Source organism: Phasianus colchicus, chromosome 10, assembly GCF_987193195.1.
Source record: "Phasianus colchicus chromosome 10, bPhaCol1.hap1.1, whole genome shotgun sequence".
In the NCBI taxonomy this organism is placed as follows: domain Eukaryota; kingdom Metazoa; phylum Chordata; class Aves; order Galliformes; family Phasianidae; genus Phasianus; species Phasianus colchicus.
Genome location: NC_143445.1, coordinates 18,404,189 through 18,422,106, shown reverse-complemented (window position 1 = coordinate 18,422,106; position 17,918 = coordinate 18,404,189). Strand labels below are relative to the sequence as shown.

Below are 17,918 nucleotides of genomic sequence, written 5' to 3'. Positions count from 1 at the left end.
GGGAGGGGGGGAGGCAAGGGGAAAAGACAGGGTCTAAAGACTGTCATCTTGTGCCCATAGGTGCACTCCTGCTTGCAGGACGCCCGCCATTGCAATCGCGAGTAAAGTCTGCTTTTATCAGAGTTACCATCCTGACAAAAATTATTTGGATGTTTCCAACAGCACCATGCAGCAAAGTGGAGGAGGGAAAGTGTAGAGGCTTATCTCACAGCTTTAAGGAACTTTTACCAGCTGGTTGTTGTCTAAGTATTATCCCACAATAATATTCTTCCTAAAATTTATCACTAGAGGGCAGTAGGAACGAAAAATAAACCAAAAGACCAAAAAAAAAAAAAAAAAAAAAAAAATCATTTTCTATTTTGTCCACTCCAAGCATGTATTAACACCTGCTTCTTTGCACTACGGCCATTGAGATGCTGCTGAGAAACGAAGCAACTGGAGAACACAGCGGCTTCCGCTGGGCGCCTTGCTCCGCACACAGCTTCAACCTGCTGACACCCACTTCGGGTGGATCTCCTGCTCCTTGCTGCTCCCCAGGGTTCTTCTGCTCCTGCCACTCCTGAGCAGCCACTCCTGGTAAACAGGGCCATGAGCATGGGCTCACAGTGGGTGGGAACCACCCTGGTCAGCAGGGCTGGGCCTGGCACCAGGGCTCTTCCAGATCTATTTGCTGCTTTCTTTTCATGAGGCTCCACCAACTTGAAAATCAATTTCTTCCCTCTGGGATGCTTCCAAAAGTAAGAGGAGCAGATAGCAGATGCACGGGGAAGAAGAGATCCCACACAAGGATGCAGGATGAGCCTTCCTCCCACCCCACGTACATCTTCCTCCTTTGGCACAATACACTCACACCTCCTCCACTTCCCCCCTTCATGCCAAGCCACGGCTGGATGGGTTCTTGTTGAGTAATCCAATCCTCCCAGCAACAAAACGGCACTGAAAAATGGCCCTGAAAAATATTTACCCTCATGGATGATGTGAGCCACGAACAGTGCATCACTCAGACTGACAAAAATACACTGAGCGGATCTGGGAAGCAGAAGAAAACAGTCCTTAGTCACTGGTATGGGTAACGCACGAGGCAGCCCGCACTCAGCAGCACTGCCAGATTGCAGAGTGCCCTTTCCTGGGGGAGCTGTGAGAGGCAGCCGGGGCAGTGCTGCAGTTCCCAGCCCGCTCAGCACCGCTGAGGCTCAGTCTGTCTGTCTGTCTGCAAAGCACTTGGGGCTGGGGCTGCTGAAACAATGCTGGCCATCACTGCCTTGAGATTGAGAGGAGCTGCCTTTTATACCATGAGAGTTCTCATCCTATTTATGGGGGAAAAAAAACAGCTTGGCAGAGAGTCGCTTACAGTGCCAATCTGGAGGTTATTGTGAGATTTCTCCTGCAGGCAGCGACAAGCAGCTAAACACAGCAAAGTCTCCATTTATAACCCTCGGAGGACTCTAAAAGTGACAGTGTGCCTCTTCCATGGCTGTCTGTCTTTGTACCAAGAAGACAGAACTCCCGATGGAAGCACTGATCTTTCTCCTGGTGAAGAGCAGCTCTCAGATGCCAGGTATTTTTCTCCCATTTTGTTGTCTCCCCCATATCTGCCCTTTTCTCCATTCCTGGGCCATCCTGGTTGGGGCAGGCACAGCCCACTGTGTGCAGTAGCAGCCCAAGCACCCACACACTGGGGTGAAGCTGTGGGGTTTCCACAGAGTAATCCTGTATGGGAATTCCTCCCTCCCCCCGCAGCACCCGCTTCTCACTGCTGTTGGTTTTCTATCTCTGCCATACGATCGTTTAGGAATTTTTATGGGTGTTCCATCACACCTCTTACATGCTTTGGCCCATGGTCATTTGCATTTCTCCCACCTCTGTTCCCTTCAAAAGAATGACAGCCAACCTAGAATATTTATAACTGCTCTTGTTTACCAGATCCTTCCCCCATGGTTACGCCTCTGGATGGACTGAGGCAGCACCCATCTGGGCAGCTCACTGCTGGATGGCAGAAATGTCATCGCTTCCAGGGGGAGTTCTCAGAAGAAAGCACACGAATGTTTCCAAACCCTGCATCCAGGCAGTACCAACCCATGCCCTGATGTGGAGCACAGCACCCGGTGTGGGGCTGCCCAGCCGTGCCCCACTGTGTTTGCTGCCTTCTGCTCAGCTGCACACATTGCCCAGGGTGAGGGAAACATCTGCGACTCAGCCTGGGATTGCATCTCTGCAGGACTAATGTAGCGTGAGGGCATGGGGAGAGGAGCGCCCGTCTGAGCAGATTGCACATATCTCCTTTGATCAGAAAGGGGATATTTTCCGAGTGAAGCTTTTAATGCCCAGAACTGACAGCTCATCAGGAGAGAGAGAAGCACAGCAGCACCAGAGGGCTGAGCTCGTCTGCATTCCAGCCGAGTTACAGAACAGAAAGGCCCAGCCTGGCACTCAGTGGCAGCGCCCCATGCCACGAGCTCAGGCCAGGAGAGTTTCCCCTTCCAACCTCACCTACTTGCATGCACAAGCATGGAAATAACGTGACAACAATTTACAGTTCTTCCTCTCATTCCTCCAGTTGCATTTCATATCCCACAGCCTCACTGCCCACTCGAGCGAGTTTACCATGATTTGGCACTGTGCTTAACCAGCAACCACATCAAGGTGACCTACAGACAGCTCACCCTCAGGATGAGAGCTGCATCCCCTGGTGAGGATCCCAGCTGCACAGCACACATAGGGAGTTCCTGTCCTTCCCAAAGCACTCTGTGGCTCTGAGCCACACTTGTAGCTGCATTACCTTCAGCCACCCGTGTCCCTGCAGCTGCACGCAGGGGATGCAGCGCGTGTTGCACACCCAGGACACAGCTTCCAGCAGAGTTGGGAGCAGCTCTTCGCTCGTAGGGAAAGCATGGCCACATAAGGACACAGAGCATAGCTGGGACTGTGCCTCATGAAGGTAGCTTAGCACTTAGTGCGCGTGCCAGATATTGCTGAACCAACAGATGGCCCAGCAGATGCTCTGGGATAGAAGTGGCTTAGTAGGTGAACCATAAAAAAAGCATGAAGTACATGGAAAGAATAAACACCGCGCCATTCATAATGCAAGCGTCCCTTTTCTCACCCTGCTGAAAACCTCACCAAGTCCCACAGTTTATACACTGCTGCCAAGCCCCAGCCTGGGAGCACTGTGCAGAGCTGCTTAAACGCCATCAGCATCAGAGCTCAGCTGTGCTGTGTGGGAAGGAGCACTTCCATTCCCCAGCACAGCACAGCCCCTCCAACAGCCATCACCAAGCAGATCGGGCACTGCCTGCACAGCCCCATCTTTCTGCTGGTGCTGCTCTGTGCACTGAGTGCAGCCAGTAGGGAGCAAGCAGATGCGGGATACCAAGTGATGGGAAAGGCATGCTGAGGGGTTCCCTGACCCCTCAGCTGGCTGCAGAGGGTGCAGGCATTCAGCTGGCACAGTGGCTTCCTAAATGCAAATACACTCATTCCAGCCTCATCTGTAGGGATCGGAGAGGGAAGTACAGGGAGGAATGTTAAAACCACCATTGGGATTTAAAGGGAATGCCTATTTCCATTAAAGACATACAAATTCATTAAAGTGTAAATATATAGGACTCTGGGATGTCATGAAAGAACCATTTCATATTTAAGCTGCCCCGTCTGAATATTTAATAAAGATTTGTTTTTCATTTCCTACCATTGGAGGCATAAGCCTGTAAGCCAGGATCAGACGCAGGAAAACCTTCAATTACAGCTGCACTGACCTTCCATGGGGGTGTTGTTGTCCGGGCGGTTGGCAAAGACCACATCCACGTATTCCAGCTGCAGGCGCTGCAGGGAGGCCCTCAGCCCTGAGGGACAAAGCAGAGAGCGATGTGGGATCAGCAGCAAAAAAAGAGGTGCAATGCAAGAGAGAATCACAGCTGGAAAAGACTTCTCAAGTCCCCAAACCTGCAATGGGCCCGTGCAGCCCACCCTCTTCTGTGGGCTTTGCAAGGAGCTGGTGGCAGTGTGTGCCAAAAGCCCACATACACGTGTGTGTGTGATGGGGAGATGTCCTAACACTTATTTTCTACAAATCTTCCCGGGAACAAAATGTTTTTTTACAAATGTTCATGAAGAAGAAGCCAAAATAGAGCTGTCTGAAAACATTTGCTGAAGTTAGAGATCCAAGAAATGGCTGTTTTCACCAAGCATGTTGAAGAGAATAGCTAACATCGACCTTAACACTATTTGATACTTCTCCGTGAAATCCTTTCATCTGTTGCCAGTGCTTCTCTGTCCTTTTGCAAAGCAGTTTCTCACTGAGGGGCAGAGGGGTGTTGGGATGGCCATGATCCCACCTGCACCATCAGGCTGCCCACAGTCAGACACATCACCTCGGGGTTACCCACACCCCACAGAATGCTGCTCACCATGTTATCCAGTGCTGCCTTAGTGGTGAAGTCATATGCTAATGTCACTGAGTACTGCAAATGCAAAATGAGGAATGCATTCCTCATCATGTAATGGCCCCACTCTTTGGATGCTCCCCTTTCAGCTCTGCTCACCAAGCGTGCTGGTGGTGAAGCTGTTCCCTGGCACACCGTGAGAACCAGGCTGTGGTGGGACAGTGCCAAAAGCCCCTGAGAGGTGTGGGTACAGACCTCACAGCACAGCATCACTGAGAGGTATTTACCCTTTGGCAGCACAGGGCAAGCAGCAGCATGGCCCAATGCTGGGCCTGCTTTGTGGGGTTGGCTGATTCCCCACATGCATCCCCTGTGCTTGGGGATGGCACTGCCTCCCAGACTGGCGTGTTCTCACCATAATAAGCTCACAGCTAATGCTGCTGATCCTTAAAATGACAGAAATGTGCCTTTTCATGGGCACCGCTCTATTTGTACCCCACCTGCAAAACACTGCTGTGCAGGCACCCTGCAGCAGCCCTGAACCACAGTCCCAGAGGCACACAGTGCACTGCAGGACAGATACAGAAGGGCTGCAGCATGTGTGGGACTGTGCCCACTGTATCAGCAACCACCCGGCAGCAAACTCAGAGTTCTGGCACAGGAAAATACCTGAAGCACAGCCAGGTGCGACACCCACCTTCGATGATGTGCTTCCTCGAGAGCCCTCTCTCTGTTTCAGCCCTGCAAAGACAAAGCACACAGTTAGGGGGCTGAGGTGCCAGCCAGCAGCAGGCAGAGATGAGGTCCCACGTCCCAGCCAGGCGCAGAGTGAGGGGTGGCAGCCCTCAGCCCCAAGGCAACAGTCACCGCTCAGCATCACTGAACTTACTTTCCACCCCAGTACAGCTTTGTTGTGATGACCAGACTGGAGCGCCTAGGAGCAGAACAGAAAAATTGTTGTTAAATAAAGTGATCCCAGAAGAGCCCAGGCAGGAGCCCACCTGGCTCCAAGGCAGTGTCCTCCTCCCCAAAGGCACACTCACAGCATCCATGGGCAGCAGCATGGCTCGCAGTAAAGGAATGCTCCCTCAGGCATTAAAACCCCAGGAAAGATACATTTGCTGAATTAATCTAAAAACTCCAGTGTGATAGTAGATCAAATATTTATCATCATCAAACTATTTTGCTGCAAAATTCTACAAGTGTAACAATTTGCCTGGGTTTTGCTTGGCTTGACTTCTTTCTGCCACGGGATGTGGAACATTTCCCAGCGAGCATCCATCCCTCAGAACAGGGGCACTGGTTTCAGTGAGAGCACCGCTGGGACTGCTCTTTGGTTGCAGGCTATGACACACAGGGGAGAGCCTTAAAGATTATGTAAATGCTCTTAAAATGACACCACGTATGCTAATGCGCTTCATTTACATGAGGTATCATCTCCTACCAGGCGGCCGAGATGAGGGCCCATCACAGCTTTGCATTCTTAATATACAGCCTTACGTGTGTGCACAGACCTGCTGCACAGATAATCTGCCTCTGCCCTGTGTGCGGAAATGAGGATGAATGTGCAGAGATCAGAGAGTCACAGAATGGTTTTTGTTGGAAGGGACCCTTAATGGCCATCAGCCCTACTCCCTGCAATGCAGGGACACCCATAGCTCCTGACCAGGCCTCCACCTGCCAGCAGCAGTGATGAGGGCTGGCTGCTGATGGAGATGCCCAGAGTCCAGCGCTTCCCACAGGACCTCCTGAGCCCCACACCAATTCTGGCTGGCCAATGCTCAGCATCTGTAAGGTCTTGGTGGGCTCCCCACTCCCACATGTCCCTGCCGTCCCAGTATGGTACCTCCAGCCCTTTTTCTTGAGGATGTTCCCCAGGATGACCTCAGCCCTGCAGAAGAGAGAAAACCTGTGTGAGAGGCACCAGAGGATGCTCAGGGCAAGCAGATCTCCACATTGCCCTGTGGTCCTGCACTGGACGCTGTGCCCCAAAATCTGGGGATGGACTTTTTCCTTTTCTTAGTTCAGCAGTGATACTGAAAGCGTGAGCTGTGCCAGAGCTCCTTGCTCGCGGAGTTTTCAGAGCTGTCACCATCATGGACCATTCATCAGCACTGAGACAGCACTGACTTGTCATTTATCCAGGATGTTTCCCAGTAAGTGCTCGAGGCGGCACCAGTGATGCATTTCAGCTGGGTGCAGTGTTGGCCTTTTTTTAAAGCCTGCTCCAGAAATGACCAAGTTTCCCAAATAGGAGATTTCCCAAGCAAAATCACGCCCGGAGGCACAGGGAAGGACCTCAGTGCAGCTGGGACCCCTCATATCCAAACTCCACCCAACCGGGGACTCACTTGCCCGCCGCATACACCTCAGCCGTGTCGAAGAGGTTGACACCACTCTCGTAGGCGATGGTCATCAGCTGCTCAGCCACCTGTGGGATGGACATGGAGCTGAGTGAGGCAGTGCTGCCGGATGGTGGGTCACCCTGTGCCATCACACTGACCTCCCTGGGGACACGGAGCTGCAAAGCCCCCTGGGGCTGATCCTGGGAGGAACTGAGGGAAAAGCCCTGCGCTCTCCAATGGGAAAGCAGCCAAGAATTTAACAAGGTTACAGAAATCGCTCTGCAGATCTATGAGGTTTAGTGCAGGAATACATTTGTCTTCTTGTTCTGAGCATTGCCTTTTTGCATTGACTTATTCTAAACAAGGGGAGCTGGGAAGCCAGATTTGTCATTGAAACAACTCTTTTTGCTTGAGACCACAATACCCAGAAACAGGAATAAATGCAGCTCAGTGATGTGCAGCGATCAGAAATACCAGCAAAGGTCGAATCGCTTACAAAGAAAGAAAAACGTTTGAAAGCAGAATGCTGGGCCTCTTGCCTGCTGCAGAAGTTATTTTGGGATTTCTGCTGTGGCACCACACGGAGGGCTGTTGGAGCCTTCTCCCTTGTTACGAGCAGCCCTGGTGCACCCAGCCAGCAGCGAGCCCCAGCCAGTGGGAGGGAAACCCAAGCACCTTTCCTTTTGCTTCATCTATTAGGGAAAAATAACAAAATAAATGGAAATAAAACCACCACTGTGAGACACCACGCTGCTGCTAGCTATGACTGCCGCTCATTACACGCAGTCTGCAAAAATAGAGTTTTCCAAATTCTGCTCCAGGAGCAGAACTGCTGCCAATGGCACAGCACGGAAATACCGCTCCACGCAGCAGAGGGAAGGTTGTTTCAAGGGGGAGATGCTTTCATTAAAGCTGATCTTGGGAAATGTCAGATTCGTTAAGATATGTTGCGGCAGAAGCGTGAGCCTTGCCTTGCTTTGCATGCCAACGCTCTGCCATTTGCTGTCACCACGCCCCACTCCCGTTAGCTGGCCATGCTTTTATCTGTAAGCACTCCCCTTAGTTTTGCTTCCTGGGTGATACTGAAAGCAAAGGTCACTTACCTCATCTGAGATTTGACCTCCAAAAGTGACCCACGTCCCTACAAAGACCAAAACAACCGGTTATCGTGGGAAAGGCTCCTGCACCAATGTTTGTGTGTTCAGACCCACCAGGAGCAATTGGGAACAGAGAAACATCCTGGAGGTGCTGAAACATATCACTGGGGCAGTGATACTTCCCAAATCCCTGCTTCTGTGCTCACCAGAACACAAGCCCCAGTCAGGAAGAGCTCAGAGGTGCTGAAGCACTGAAACATGTGCAGAGTGACTTCCCCTGAGCCGGAGCCCAGCACTCACACTCACCCTTGGCCAAGATCTGCAGCAAAGGCCCTGCTCTGCCCACAGAGGTTTGCTTTTTCCCCTCACTAACAACTTTTCTACGCACCAGCTTTCTTTGCATATATGCAAAGTTACTTCTGAAGATGTGTTCACAAGGAAACTCTGGATTTCCTGCAGAAGAACCACAGCTTAGGAAAGGCCCTACAATTCCAGTCTGTAAAAGCTGGGCACACTGCTGCTGCTGGAACAGAAAAGAGACTTCTTCAAAGAGCACAGGTATTCCTGGCTCACACTGCATTGCCTCACCATGGGAAGCAAGCTGTTCCCTGCCAGGACCCACCACCACCACCACAGCTCCAGCAGGGCAGGGAAAGGCCCTCCTCCTTCCTGCCACATTCATTGCATTTCAAAGCCTTTGGAAAAAGTATTTTTCTTATCACGAAATGCTCTGGTGCCACATAATAACGATAAGAATGAAAATAGGCTTCATTTTATCATTAAGCTTCTTTGTGCAAGTAAAAAATCCGGCTAAGACTGATTTCCATGTTAAAGCTTCAGAAGAGTTATTTTTGTAAGAATACATTAAAATGCATCTTTTCTGGAGGAAGAAAAAAAAAAAAAAGCATTGAGACTGTTTACCACAAAGTGATTCTTAAACACATGTGGAGGTGGTGAGCAACGGGCAGGAGGAGCCCCCAGTTCAGCACAGGGCTGAGACACACAGACACCAGGGACAGACAGAAGGGATCGCAGCACGGCTGGGTTGGAAGGGACCTCAGAGATCACCCAGCTCCAACGCCTGCCGTGGGCTGGTTCCACCCACCAGCTCAGCGTCACGCATTGACTGATCAGAAATGAGCCTTCGGGTGCCTAAGCCACATGAGAACAACGAGCTCTTTCTCTCTTTAAATATAAATAGTAAATATATGCAGAACTGGGTACACCTTCACTCCATATACCCGCCTTCCCCATCCTCCCCATGGGGTGGGTGCTCAGCAGCTCAGGCTCATGATCATTGTCCAAGTGTTGGGAATGCCACAGCTCAGGAGCCCTGGAGGAATCACTGCCTTGGTGGCTGCAGGCCCAGCCAACAGGGTGCTGAGTCCGTGCTCAGCAAGACAACCCCCAGGGCATCAGCAAACTGCAGTGCTCTGCTGCACCCAGGGCTGGGAGCAGCCTGAGGGAAATGGTGTGTGCAGGAGAAGGTGCCAGGCCAAGAGCGGGACAGCCAGACATGCCAAGAGCAGAAGGACAGCCATACAGGTGGCCAAAAGCATTGACAAGGGCACAGCTGGGACACATGGGAGCGGCACAGGGCCGTGGTGCTGTGCCCAGAGAGGCTGCGGTTCCCAAAATTCCCTTCCAGAAAGCACAAAGCTCCTTTGGCATTTCCAGCAGCGGCTGAGGATGATTCACAGCCCAACAGGAGCAGCTCTGAAGGAAGAGATACAGGAGAAAAAAAATAATAAAGCATAACCCTTCCTTGTCCCTGCACCCAACAGCTGCGTGCCCTTTGCCTGTCCCCATTAGCGGTGTGAGCACAGCCCCAGCGCCCTCAGCCCCACGGGGACACCAGCACAGCCACAGAGCGTTTCGGGGCCCTTGACCTTTTGTGATCCTTTCTCTATTGTGTAAAAGGGAGCACTGACATGAGCGGAGATGTCTCGGAATTACCAGAGCACTGAGGCTGTCAGGAGGGGGAGTGAAGAGCAAGCTTGAAGCTGGGGACACAGTAGGAACACGGAAGGATGCAAAGGACATTTCTCCAGTGTGGGGTGTGTAGTGGAGCACAGCTCCAAGGCACAGCAGCTCCCCAGCCGCGCTTGCCCCACATTGGAAAGCTGCTTCCCAGCCGGATACCCGAGCTCCAAGGGAGGAATTTCTACACCAAAGCAGGATTCTGCTCCGTTCCCATCACAGCTCCCAGCCTCACACGCTGTGACTATTTCTGGGTTATTTGCTGATGCAAAATTCACCGCTTGGTAATTCCACTGCTGGCAGATGTGTCACCTTTCAGAAGAGCAGAAATCCTGGCTGGAAGACAGGGCTCAGCCTCCCCCGAGGACGGATCCCCGCCCCGCTGCAGTGAGGCAGTGCTGCACAAAGCTCCCGGCTGCCACATCCGTCCCTGCTCCACTGATGTCCGGGCGCCTTCAGCTATGGGCTCAGCAAAAGCTTTGCCCCAAAGCAAAGCCACAGAGGTGAAGGGAAAGGCCTGGCTTCTTTCTGCACCACAAGCTGCTGGGTCTGCACCATGGGGGGTGGCTCTGGCACATGGCAGTGGGTATTGCTCTGCAGCTGTGGGAACCTCTTGTATTGTGAGGTTTCTCCTGGGCTTCTTCGTGAGGAATTGGATTTTCTGGATTTGGATTTTAGGATTTGGGGTGGCTGCTTTCATCCTGCTGTTCCTTCCCTCGCAGCCCTCCCTGCCTTGCTGGAGGCCGTCCCTGCATCTGCTGAACACCAGCAGCCCATCTTCACAGGCTGAATTTGCTTTGAATTAACCACCAGGAAACATGACCTTATTTCTTCCTGCACCCCAAACGCAAACCTTCCACAGCCCATGCACTTGCCCGGGGCGGGACTCTGTGATATTCCCATTTGAAATTCTCACCTTGGGCTCACCGACAGAGTGCACAGATGTGCCCACGCAGTGAGATTTCAGATCTGTGAGGCAGATTGCTGAGCTGGCAGAAAGTTGGGTACAACTTCAATTGGATTTGCATGCTGCAGGGGCTTAGGGAGACAAATGCATCTCCCAGGGAGCTGCGCAGGGAGCTCATAGAGCAGCTACCCAAGTGGGCACTGGGGCAGACACTGACAGTCATGCAGTGTGAGAGGACCAAGCTGTGCTCTGGTGGAGCAATGACTGCTGAACCCAAGGCTCCCTGCTCCCCAACCCAGCACACCCTGGGCTGCAGAGTCTTGGGAACAGCATGAGAACACCACGGTGTCACCGCCCCATTGCACCAACCCCACACCTGCCCAGCTGCCAGCACCCAGCCCTGCAGCTGTGCTCCCAAGGGCTGATCTATAGGGACATGGCCCCACGTGTCTGCAATTAAAGAAAAGCTCTGCAAGGCATTTTTCTGCCACCACTTCCTCTCACACAACAACATTTGCTCTTGGTGAAACTGCAAGTGTGAAAGAAAACTCTACACCAGCTCGTAAGTCCTTTAAAAGCCCAGCATCTATTTTGGTCAGAAGAGCTCTTCTTGCCGGAATAGGACTTATTTTTATGACTTATAATAGAGGGTGACTTGCATATCCCCCTCTATTTTAAAGTCAACTCTCAGAACATTTTGAGAAAAAAAACGCATTTTAAAGCATTGCTCACGTTGGGTGGTACAACTGCTGGCAAGGGAGCCAATAGGGCCAGGGACCTCACATACCCCTACCACACCACACCACTGCCCACATCCCTCAGTGCCACATCTCCACGTTTCTGAGCACCTCCAAGAATGGTGACCCCGCTTCTCCCTGGGCAGCTGTGCCAATGCCTGGCTGCTCTTTGGAGGAAAAATATTTCCTAATATCCAACCCAATATTATATCCAGCACTTCTGGAATAAAGCTCTGTTCTTCCCTGTAGCACTTCAGAAGTGAAGGTTTGCCCAGAAGCCATGGGGCTTGGGCCATGCACTCACCCAGGCCGAGGCATGAAACACGCAGTCCGGATTTCCCAAGGTTCCTAGGAAAAAAGAAATAAAACTGCGTTAGACCCGTGAAGGACACTGATTGGGTAAAGCAGCTGGAGAATGCTGCTTTTCATAGGATGGTTGGAGTTGGAAGGGACCTCTAAATGCCCTCAGTTCCATCCACTGCAGTACAGGGGCACCCACAGCTCCGTCAGGTGCTCTCAGCCCATCCCCTGACTGTCTGCTGGTCTGGACGTCCACCCCTCTGGGCAACCTGAGCCAGTGCCTCAGCACCCTTATTGCAAAGAGCTTTTTCTTTATATCCGGTCTAAATCTGCCCCTTTTGGTTTGAAGCCATGTGTAGGAAGGCTGATAGCAGCACTCACACCCCCAGCGCTGCTCCCTGTGTCAGAGCTCTCACTCAGCACAGCCGCAGGTTACACCCCTACCTAACATAAAGCTGTAACACAAAAACCCACTAATTACAGCTTCCTGCTTTAGCCTTCACATCACAGCCAGGTCTGTGCAACTTCTCTGCCAGCCCAAGGTGTAACACGGGGCCACCTCAGTACTTCCAGTGCTGAGCAATTACTGCACTTTGTTTCTGCTCTGCATGAATTATTTAGAGCCCAAAGAAAGAACAGGACAACCATCCCACTCTCCCAAAAGTCAGCTCAGTGGTGGTCCTGCATCATTTGGGCGCTTTCACCTCCCCACGGCCCCCAGCTGGCACGGGCCAAACCCACTGCAGTGCACAGCTCCAAACTGGGGGCTGGCATTCAGATGCTGGAGCAGCACCACCTGCCCCAGGCTCACAGCAGACTTGAAGCTGGCACCGCCCCCATTCCTTCTGTCCTTTTACATGAGAACACCGCTGGATCCCCATATAACAAACGGATACAGACAGCACCAGCGATGCCAACCTACACATGACAGCTGCCTGTGCCCCCAGCTGGGCAGCACTGCCTCTGGCAGCTCACGGCAGCAGGGCTGTGGGTCACATCACCCCAACAGAGGTGGTGTTTCCAGTAGGGATCTGCCATTGGAAACTGCTTTTTGCTGGTTGAGCTGCAGCCGGCTCCTCACAGAGCCCTGTCTGCTAATGGATCTGGGCAGTAACACCGTGTTTGGCTTCCCAAACGCTGTCCTTGCCATGTGCTTTGTGTGCACGTGGCCGGGGTGCTGGAAAAATTTATGTCTATTGGAAAGAGCCGATGCTGAAAATGCCAAATCCTTTTAGTGCAAATGGAACCCAGTGGCTGCTCAGCTTGCGAGAGGGCATCCAGCACACGGTGCACAAATGAGGAATCTAGCTCTAATTGAATTCACTTTGTGTAGAAGCGGAGATGGTCGCTCTGTGCGTTCCCCATAAGGTTTGGCACCAAATGAGTGAGGCACGCAGAGCTCAATGGGGCCAGCAGCCCACAGTTGCCCCAGTGTCTCATAACCCCCCTCCTGGGCACTGCCCCTCCATTCACATGCTCCAATTAGCAGGAAGGCTGCACACAGAGCAAGCAGAATCAACACCTGCCTGGGGCACCTTGCCTCCAGCACAGCCCTCACACTGCTCAGAAGCATGTGGCCATTGATCTGGGGACCGTTCCTGGGGCAGATAGATGCCTTGAGCAAACAAAAGCCTTCCAGAGCTGGCGCCTCTCAGCCCCTTAAAAGAAGCCACATGTGTACACGCACAAAATAAAGCAGAAAAAAATACATGTACATACCAACTTGCATCTTCCAAGTGTGCACATATATGCAGATACATTGGATGCAGATACATTATCTGCACATGTTTATTTATGCACACACATACATGCACACATACCTGGAAGCTGCAAAATCACCAAGTGAAATCAATGGTTTGTTTCCAACTAACTGGAGGGTGGAAGCTGCAGAAGTCCCAGCCCCAGCCCCATGGCTTCCAGCAGAACCCCCAGCACTGAGCATTGCCCTGTACGGAGCAGAGCATCCTCAGCCAGCAGGAGCTGCCCAAACTGCTCACATCACAGTGCTGTGCCCTGGGACATGGATGAGAAAAGCTCTTCCTCGCACATAGGACAGGGACTGAGTGCACGGCGTGGCACAGCAATGGCACTCCCACACCTGCTGCCTCACAGTGTGAGCTCGTGGCCCTGTGGCACTGCAACAGCTGTTAGGCTTGCACTGATGCTGCTGATTTGCTCCCGCAGGACATTGCACTTTGGGAGCCCGTGCTGCAGGGGGGAGATGCCATGAAACAGAGCACCTGGGTCCGTGTGCTGAACCCCAGCAGCTCAGATCCATCCTTCACTCACACGCTCAGCTCTCCTTGCTGCTCCCACCTCTGCCATCCCTGTCTCTGCACTGTGCGGGACCAGAGCACCATCAGCAGGAGCTGAGATGCATTCCACATCACATCCCTAGTTACAAAAAACAAAGCCTAAAGACAAGCAGCTTCATTTTCAGAAAAAGCAAACAAAAACCTCTCCGAGAACCCCACCTGAAAGCATCAGCCCTGAGCCAGTCCCATCCCAGAGCTGAAGACATTGGGTACCAGCATGAGGAGAGGGTGGGACACAGCAGCCAGCTTGGACCCTGAGTGCCACAGCCCCAGGAGCAGAGGGACATCCATCACTGCACCACAGTCCATGCACTCATTATGAGAGAGGACGCTCCAGGCTGAAGTATTTGCTCACCTTTTTTCCCCTCCTAAACTTCACAAGATTTTTATCCGGGCAGAGATGGAAAGATGCAATCTTGCAAGATACCATCAAGTTTATGGAGCTTGCAGGAAAAAAAGCAGGGGTATTTTGTCACAATGTGGTCAGCAAGATTCTGCATCAGTGAGCACCTGGCACCTTGGAAAGTCTCTGCAGCCCTTTAAACACACGAAATTATGCTCATCAAAGAGAATTTGGTTCCAGACCTGGCTGCGATGCTGAATAAGCAGAGCCTTTTATTTCCACAGAACTGGGGGAAAAAGTGTTTTGCTTGTTGGGCATTTTGCTGAGAGCAAATCTTTGAGCAGAACCATTCAAATATTGGATGGAGAGGTGCAACAGAGCCGAAGAACATGCAGGAGGAGTTCATGGTGCGGCTGAAGCCACAGTGGTATGTTCACAAGAAGGGAACAACGGTGGCTTCCAACCACAGGGATGATGGGTTCAGTGATGGGAAGTGGAAAAGAGGGGGAACAATGCATTGCACAGGAAATGCAGAACAGAGGATAACGAGAGGCATCTGAGATAAAGACTGACTGTAAGAATTCAAGGAGGGGGAAAAAAAGGCTTATTTTCGGGAATCTCAGAACAAAGGCTGAAACCCATCCCCAGGGGATGCTTCTTTGTGATGTGGCACTGTAGGAAGATCAGATTATGTCTGAAATAAAAGTTAATTTTAGTTAAAAAGACAAAAAGGCTTAAAACCAAGATGAATATTTGGCAATGAAAAGTGAGACTAATCACAGTGCTTAGCAGCTCCCTGAGGCCATTTAACTCCTTCTCTGGAAGAAATCTGATGGGAACTATGTTCAGTGGCACCGCTGGCTGCCTGCAGCCCTCAGGGACCCCTTTTCACAGGAGGAGGGCATCCACATGAGTTGCAAAGCTTTCCTCCAGTTCTAGGTTTGCTTTTCACTTCTCCTTTACAACTTTCTCCTAGTGAAGGTGCCTCTGTCAGCACCCACAGCCACTGCATAGGCCCAGGGCTGCCACCATCCATCCTGCAGCACAGTTGCACACACAGCAGCAGTGCAAGGGGGAGCAAATGGCATGCAGTGCCTTAGAAAACCCAGAGCAAACCTCACAGCAGGAAAAAAGAAAAGGGAAAAAGGAGCAGAAGGCTGCTGTGGGCAGTGATGGGTGCTGCAGCTTGGTGCTCTCCCCACTCCTGGGGGCTGGGGTTGCCCCAATGGCTCTCAGCATCGTTCCACAGCACTTAGCCTGAGTGCTTTAGCTTCTCAATTCCACTCCATTACTTCCTCAGGAAGGTCCTCTCTCTGCAGTAGCTGCATGCAAGCTCCTTCCCCATCTCTGCTATAGACAGCTTGTTAAGTAACACCATATCATTTCTTGCTTGAAAAACGTCCTTCCCTGTGATGCCCTGTCCCAATTAACTCAGGGGTGCACAGGGCAGCCAATTATAAACCCTGCTCGTTGAAGCTCCCCTCACCCAAGCTCACAAAAACCCTTTCAAGTGAAACCAGCCAGGTGTGAGGAGTATCAGCACGGCACAGCAGCAAACCCACTCAGCACAGACCCCAAGCACAGCCCCTCTTTGTGCCCCAAGCTCAGCCAATGCCTCCCCTGGGTATCTCACGGTCACTTTGACTTTAATTATTTCCTCTAAAGAGTAAATGCTGACAGTGCACTCAGGGCTGAGCAGGACCAAAAGGAATATAGGATTCATTTCTGCTCTATGGGTAGGGGCCACAGTGGGACTTAGCATGCTTGGCCATGTCCCAGGGACGCTCAGAGCTGACTGTCCTTAATCAAAGGGAAAGGGGAGAAAGCATACCGAAGAGGCAGCCCATGCCATATGGCAAGAGTGGTGCTTGTCTCCTGTGGCACAGGGCAGAAAGCAATTGTAATTAACTGCTTTTAATTAACTCTAGTGCAGGGGAATGTGTAGCATAGCCCAGTGATAGCTGCAATGCTGGAGGCAGCATTACTGCAGGGAGCATCCCTGCGCCAAGCACCACCACAACCTGCATCACTGCAATCCCAAGCCCTGAGCTCCCCAAGTCCCAGGCTCCTCTAGGCTCTCTGTACCCCCATAGGAAGAAGCACTCACCCAGCTGCAGACCTGACCTGCTGTTTTTCATACTGTTGGCCCTGCCACAGCCCCCACACACCTCTCAGGCAGCACCTGAGACTGCCCTGTGGTTCCGTGTGGGGAGCATAGTCACACACCCAAAACCTACAGCCCTCTTGGCAGTGATTTATGGCCAGTGCCTCCTGTGCTGCTTAATCAGCTAATTAGCCGACAGCTGCTGCCTGCTACAATGATAGGACAAAGCAATCAGGAACAAACACACCTGGTTATGCAGAAACATCTCAGTGCAGCCCCACAAACAACCCCTGCCATCCCAACTACTGCATGGTGCATCTTCAGCAGCTGCCCCCATTGCAGGTGTCCCAAACCACCCTGTGCAGGAGAGGCAGAAAAAGAGTCAGACTTTGTGTCACTAAGCAAGGGCTGAGCTGCTCAGAGCCTGCAGCTTTGCTTGTCTCTGCTTGGCTGAGAGAACCTTGTTTAAGGTTTAGTGACCTCCGACAGTGCCGTGGAAGCAGCAAGATGAAGGTATCCAACTTGTCTGCCTGCCCACCCATCTATCTACCTATCTATCCCTCCATATATCCAGCTATCCATCCATCTGTTCATCCACTGGTCCACCCATAGAATCACAGAATCACAGGATCATTGAGGTTGGACAAGACTACTAAGACCACCAAGTCCTGATTGTCAACCCATCACCACCAAGCCCTCTGAGCCACGGCCCATCTATCCATCCATCTCTCTATTCATCCGTCCATTTAGCTATCTATCAGAAATGAGACAAACATGTTTTTTAAGAAAGAAGTTTTAAATAAAATCTATGCAATACCACACAGAGTGACTAAAGCATTTCAGACTCCACACCCACAGAAGAATAATCAGGCTCAGAAGAGCTCCAATAACGCCATTCCTCCCTTTCCACCCCCAGTTTCCTCACCCTGTGTTGATGCCACTGCCCACAGCAGCTGACCTTTTCCAGTAACACCAGACCAAGGGGATGCATCCCACATGAGTCCTCATCCCCTGTGGCAGCTGGCAACGAGGACAAGGATTCCACATCCCCAGGGCTGCCCTGGGCTCCTTTGGTACCCTAGCAGCCTGCATCCCATAAGCAAAGCTGGGAAAGGAGGAGTAGGCTTTCCTGTGGATCATCTGCAGGCAGTTTGGTTTATTGTTACCAAAATGCACAAAAATGTCACCATTCCTGAGGCTTGCAGGGGGAAAACAACGTTGCTTGGAAACATCCCCATTATTGCTTTGGAACAGCTTCTTTTTGAACAGAAAATGAATAAAATATGCGATTTGCTCCCTGCAAACAGGCTGCTTCACACAGCAGCGAGGCCCAGCAAAGCTCCTGGGCTGAGCTCCTGCAGGAGCCTGGCAGCAGGGCAGTGACCCACAGCTTTCCCTCTGAGTGCGA

General features: G+C 51.7%; 1 protein-coding gene across 4 annotated transcripts in view; it reads right to left on the bottom strand.

Moving 5' to 3' along the window:
* KCNAB1 (potassium voltage-gated channel subfamily A regulatory beta subunit 1) overlaps window positions 1-17,918 on the bottom strand; it is a 37,466-nt gene that overhangs the window by 5,942 nt on the left and 13,606 nt on the right. For 3 of the 4 annotated variants that reach the window (XM_090147598.1, XM_090147599.1, XM_031603666.2), the window contains exons 2-8: window positions 11,753-11,796; window positions 7,831-7,868; window positions 6,734-6,813; window positions 6,229-6,273; window positions 5,272-5,316; window positions 5,080-5,123; window positions 3,756-3,842 (exon numbers count right to left, since the gene is read on the bottom strand). In XM_090147598.1, coding sequence (XP_090003724.1) covers window positions 3,756-3,842; window positions 5,080-5,123; window positions 5,272-5,316; window positions 6,229-6,273; window positions 6,734-6,813; window positions 7,831-7,868; window positions 11,753-11,796 — 383 coding nt within the window. Of the gene's footprint in view, window positions 1-3,755; window positions 3,843-5,079; window positions 5,124-5,271; window positions 5,317-6,228; window positions 6,274-6,733; window positions 6,814-7,830; window positions 7,869-11,752; window positions 11,797-16,513; window positions 16,621-17,918 lie in introns of those variants that run through there. The other variant, XM_090147600.1, reaches the window with a different exon arrangement.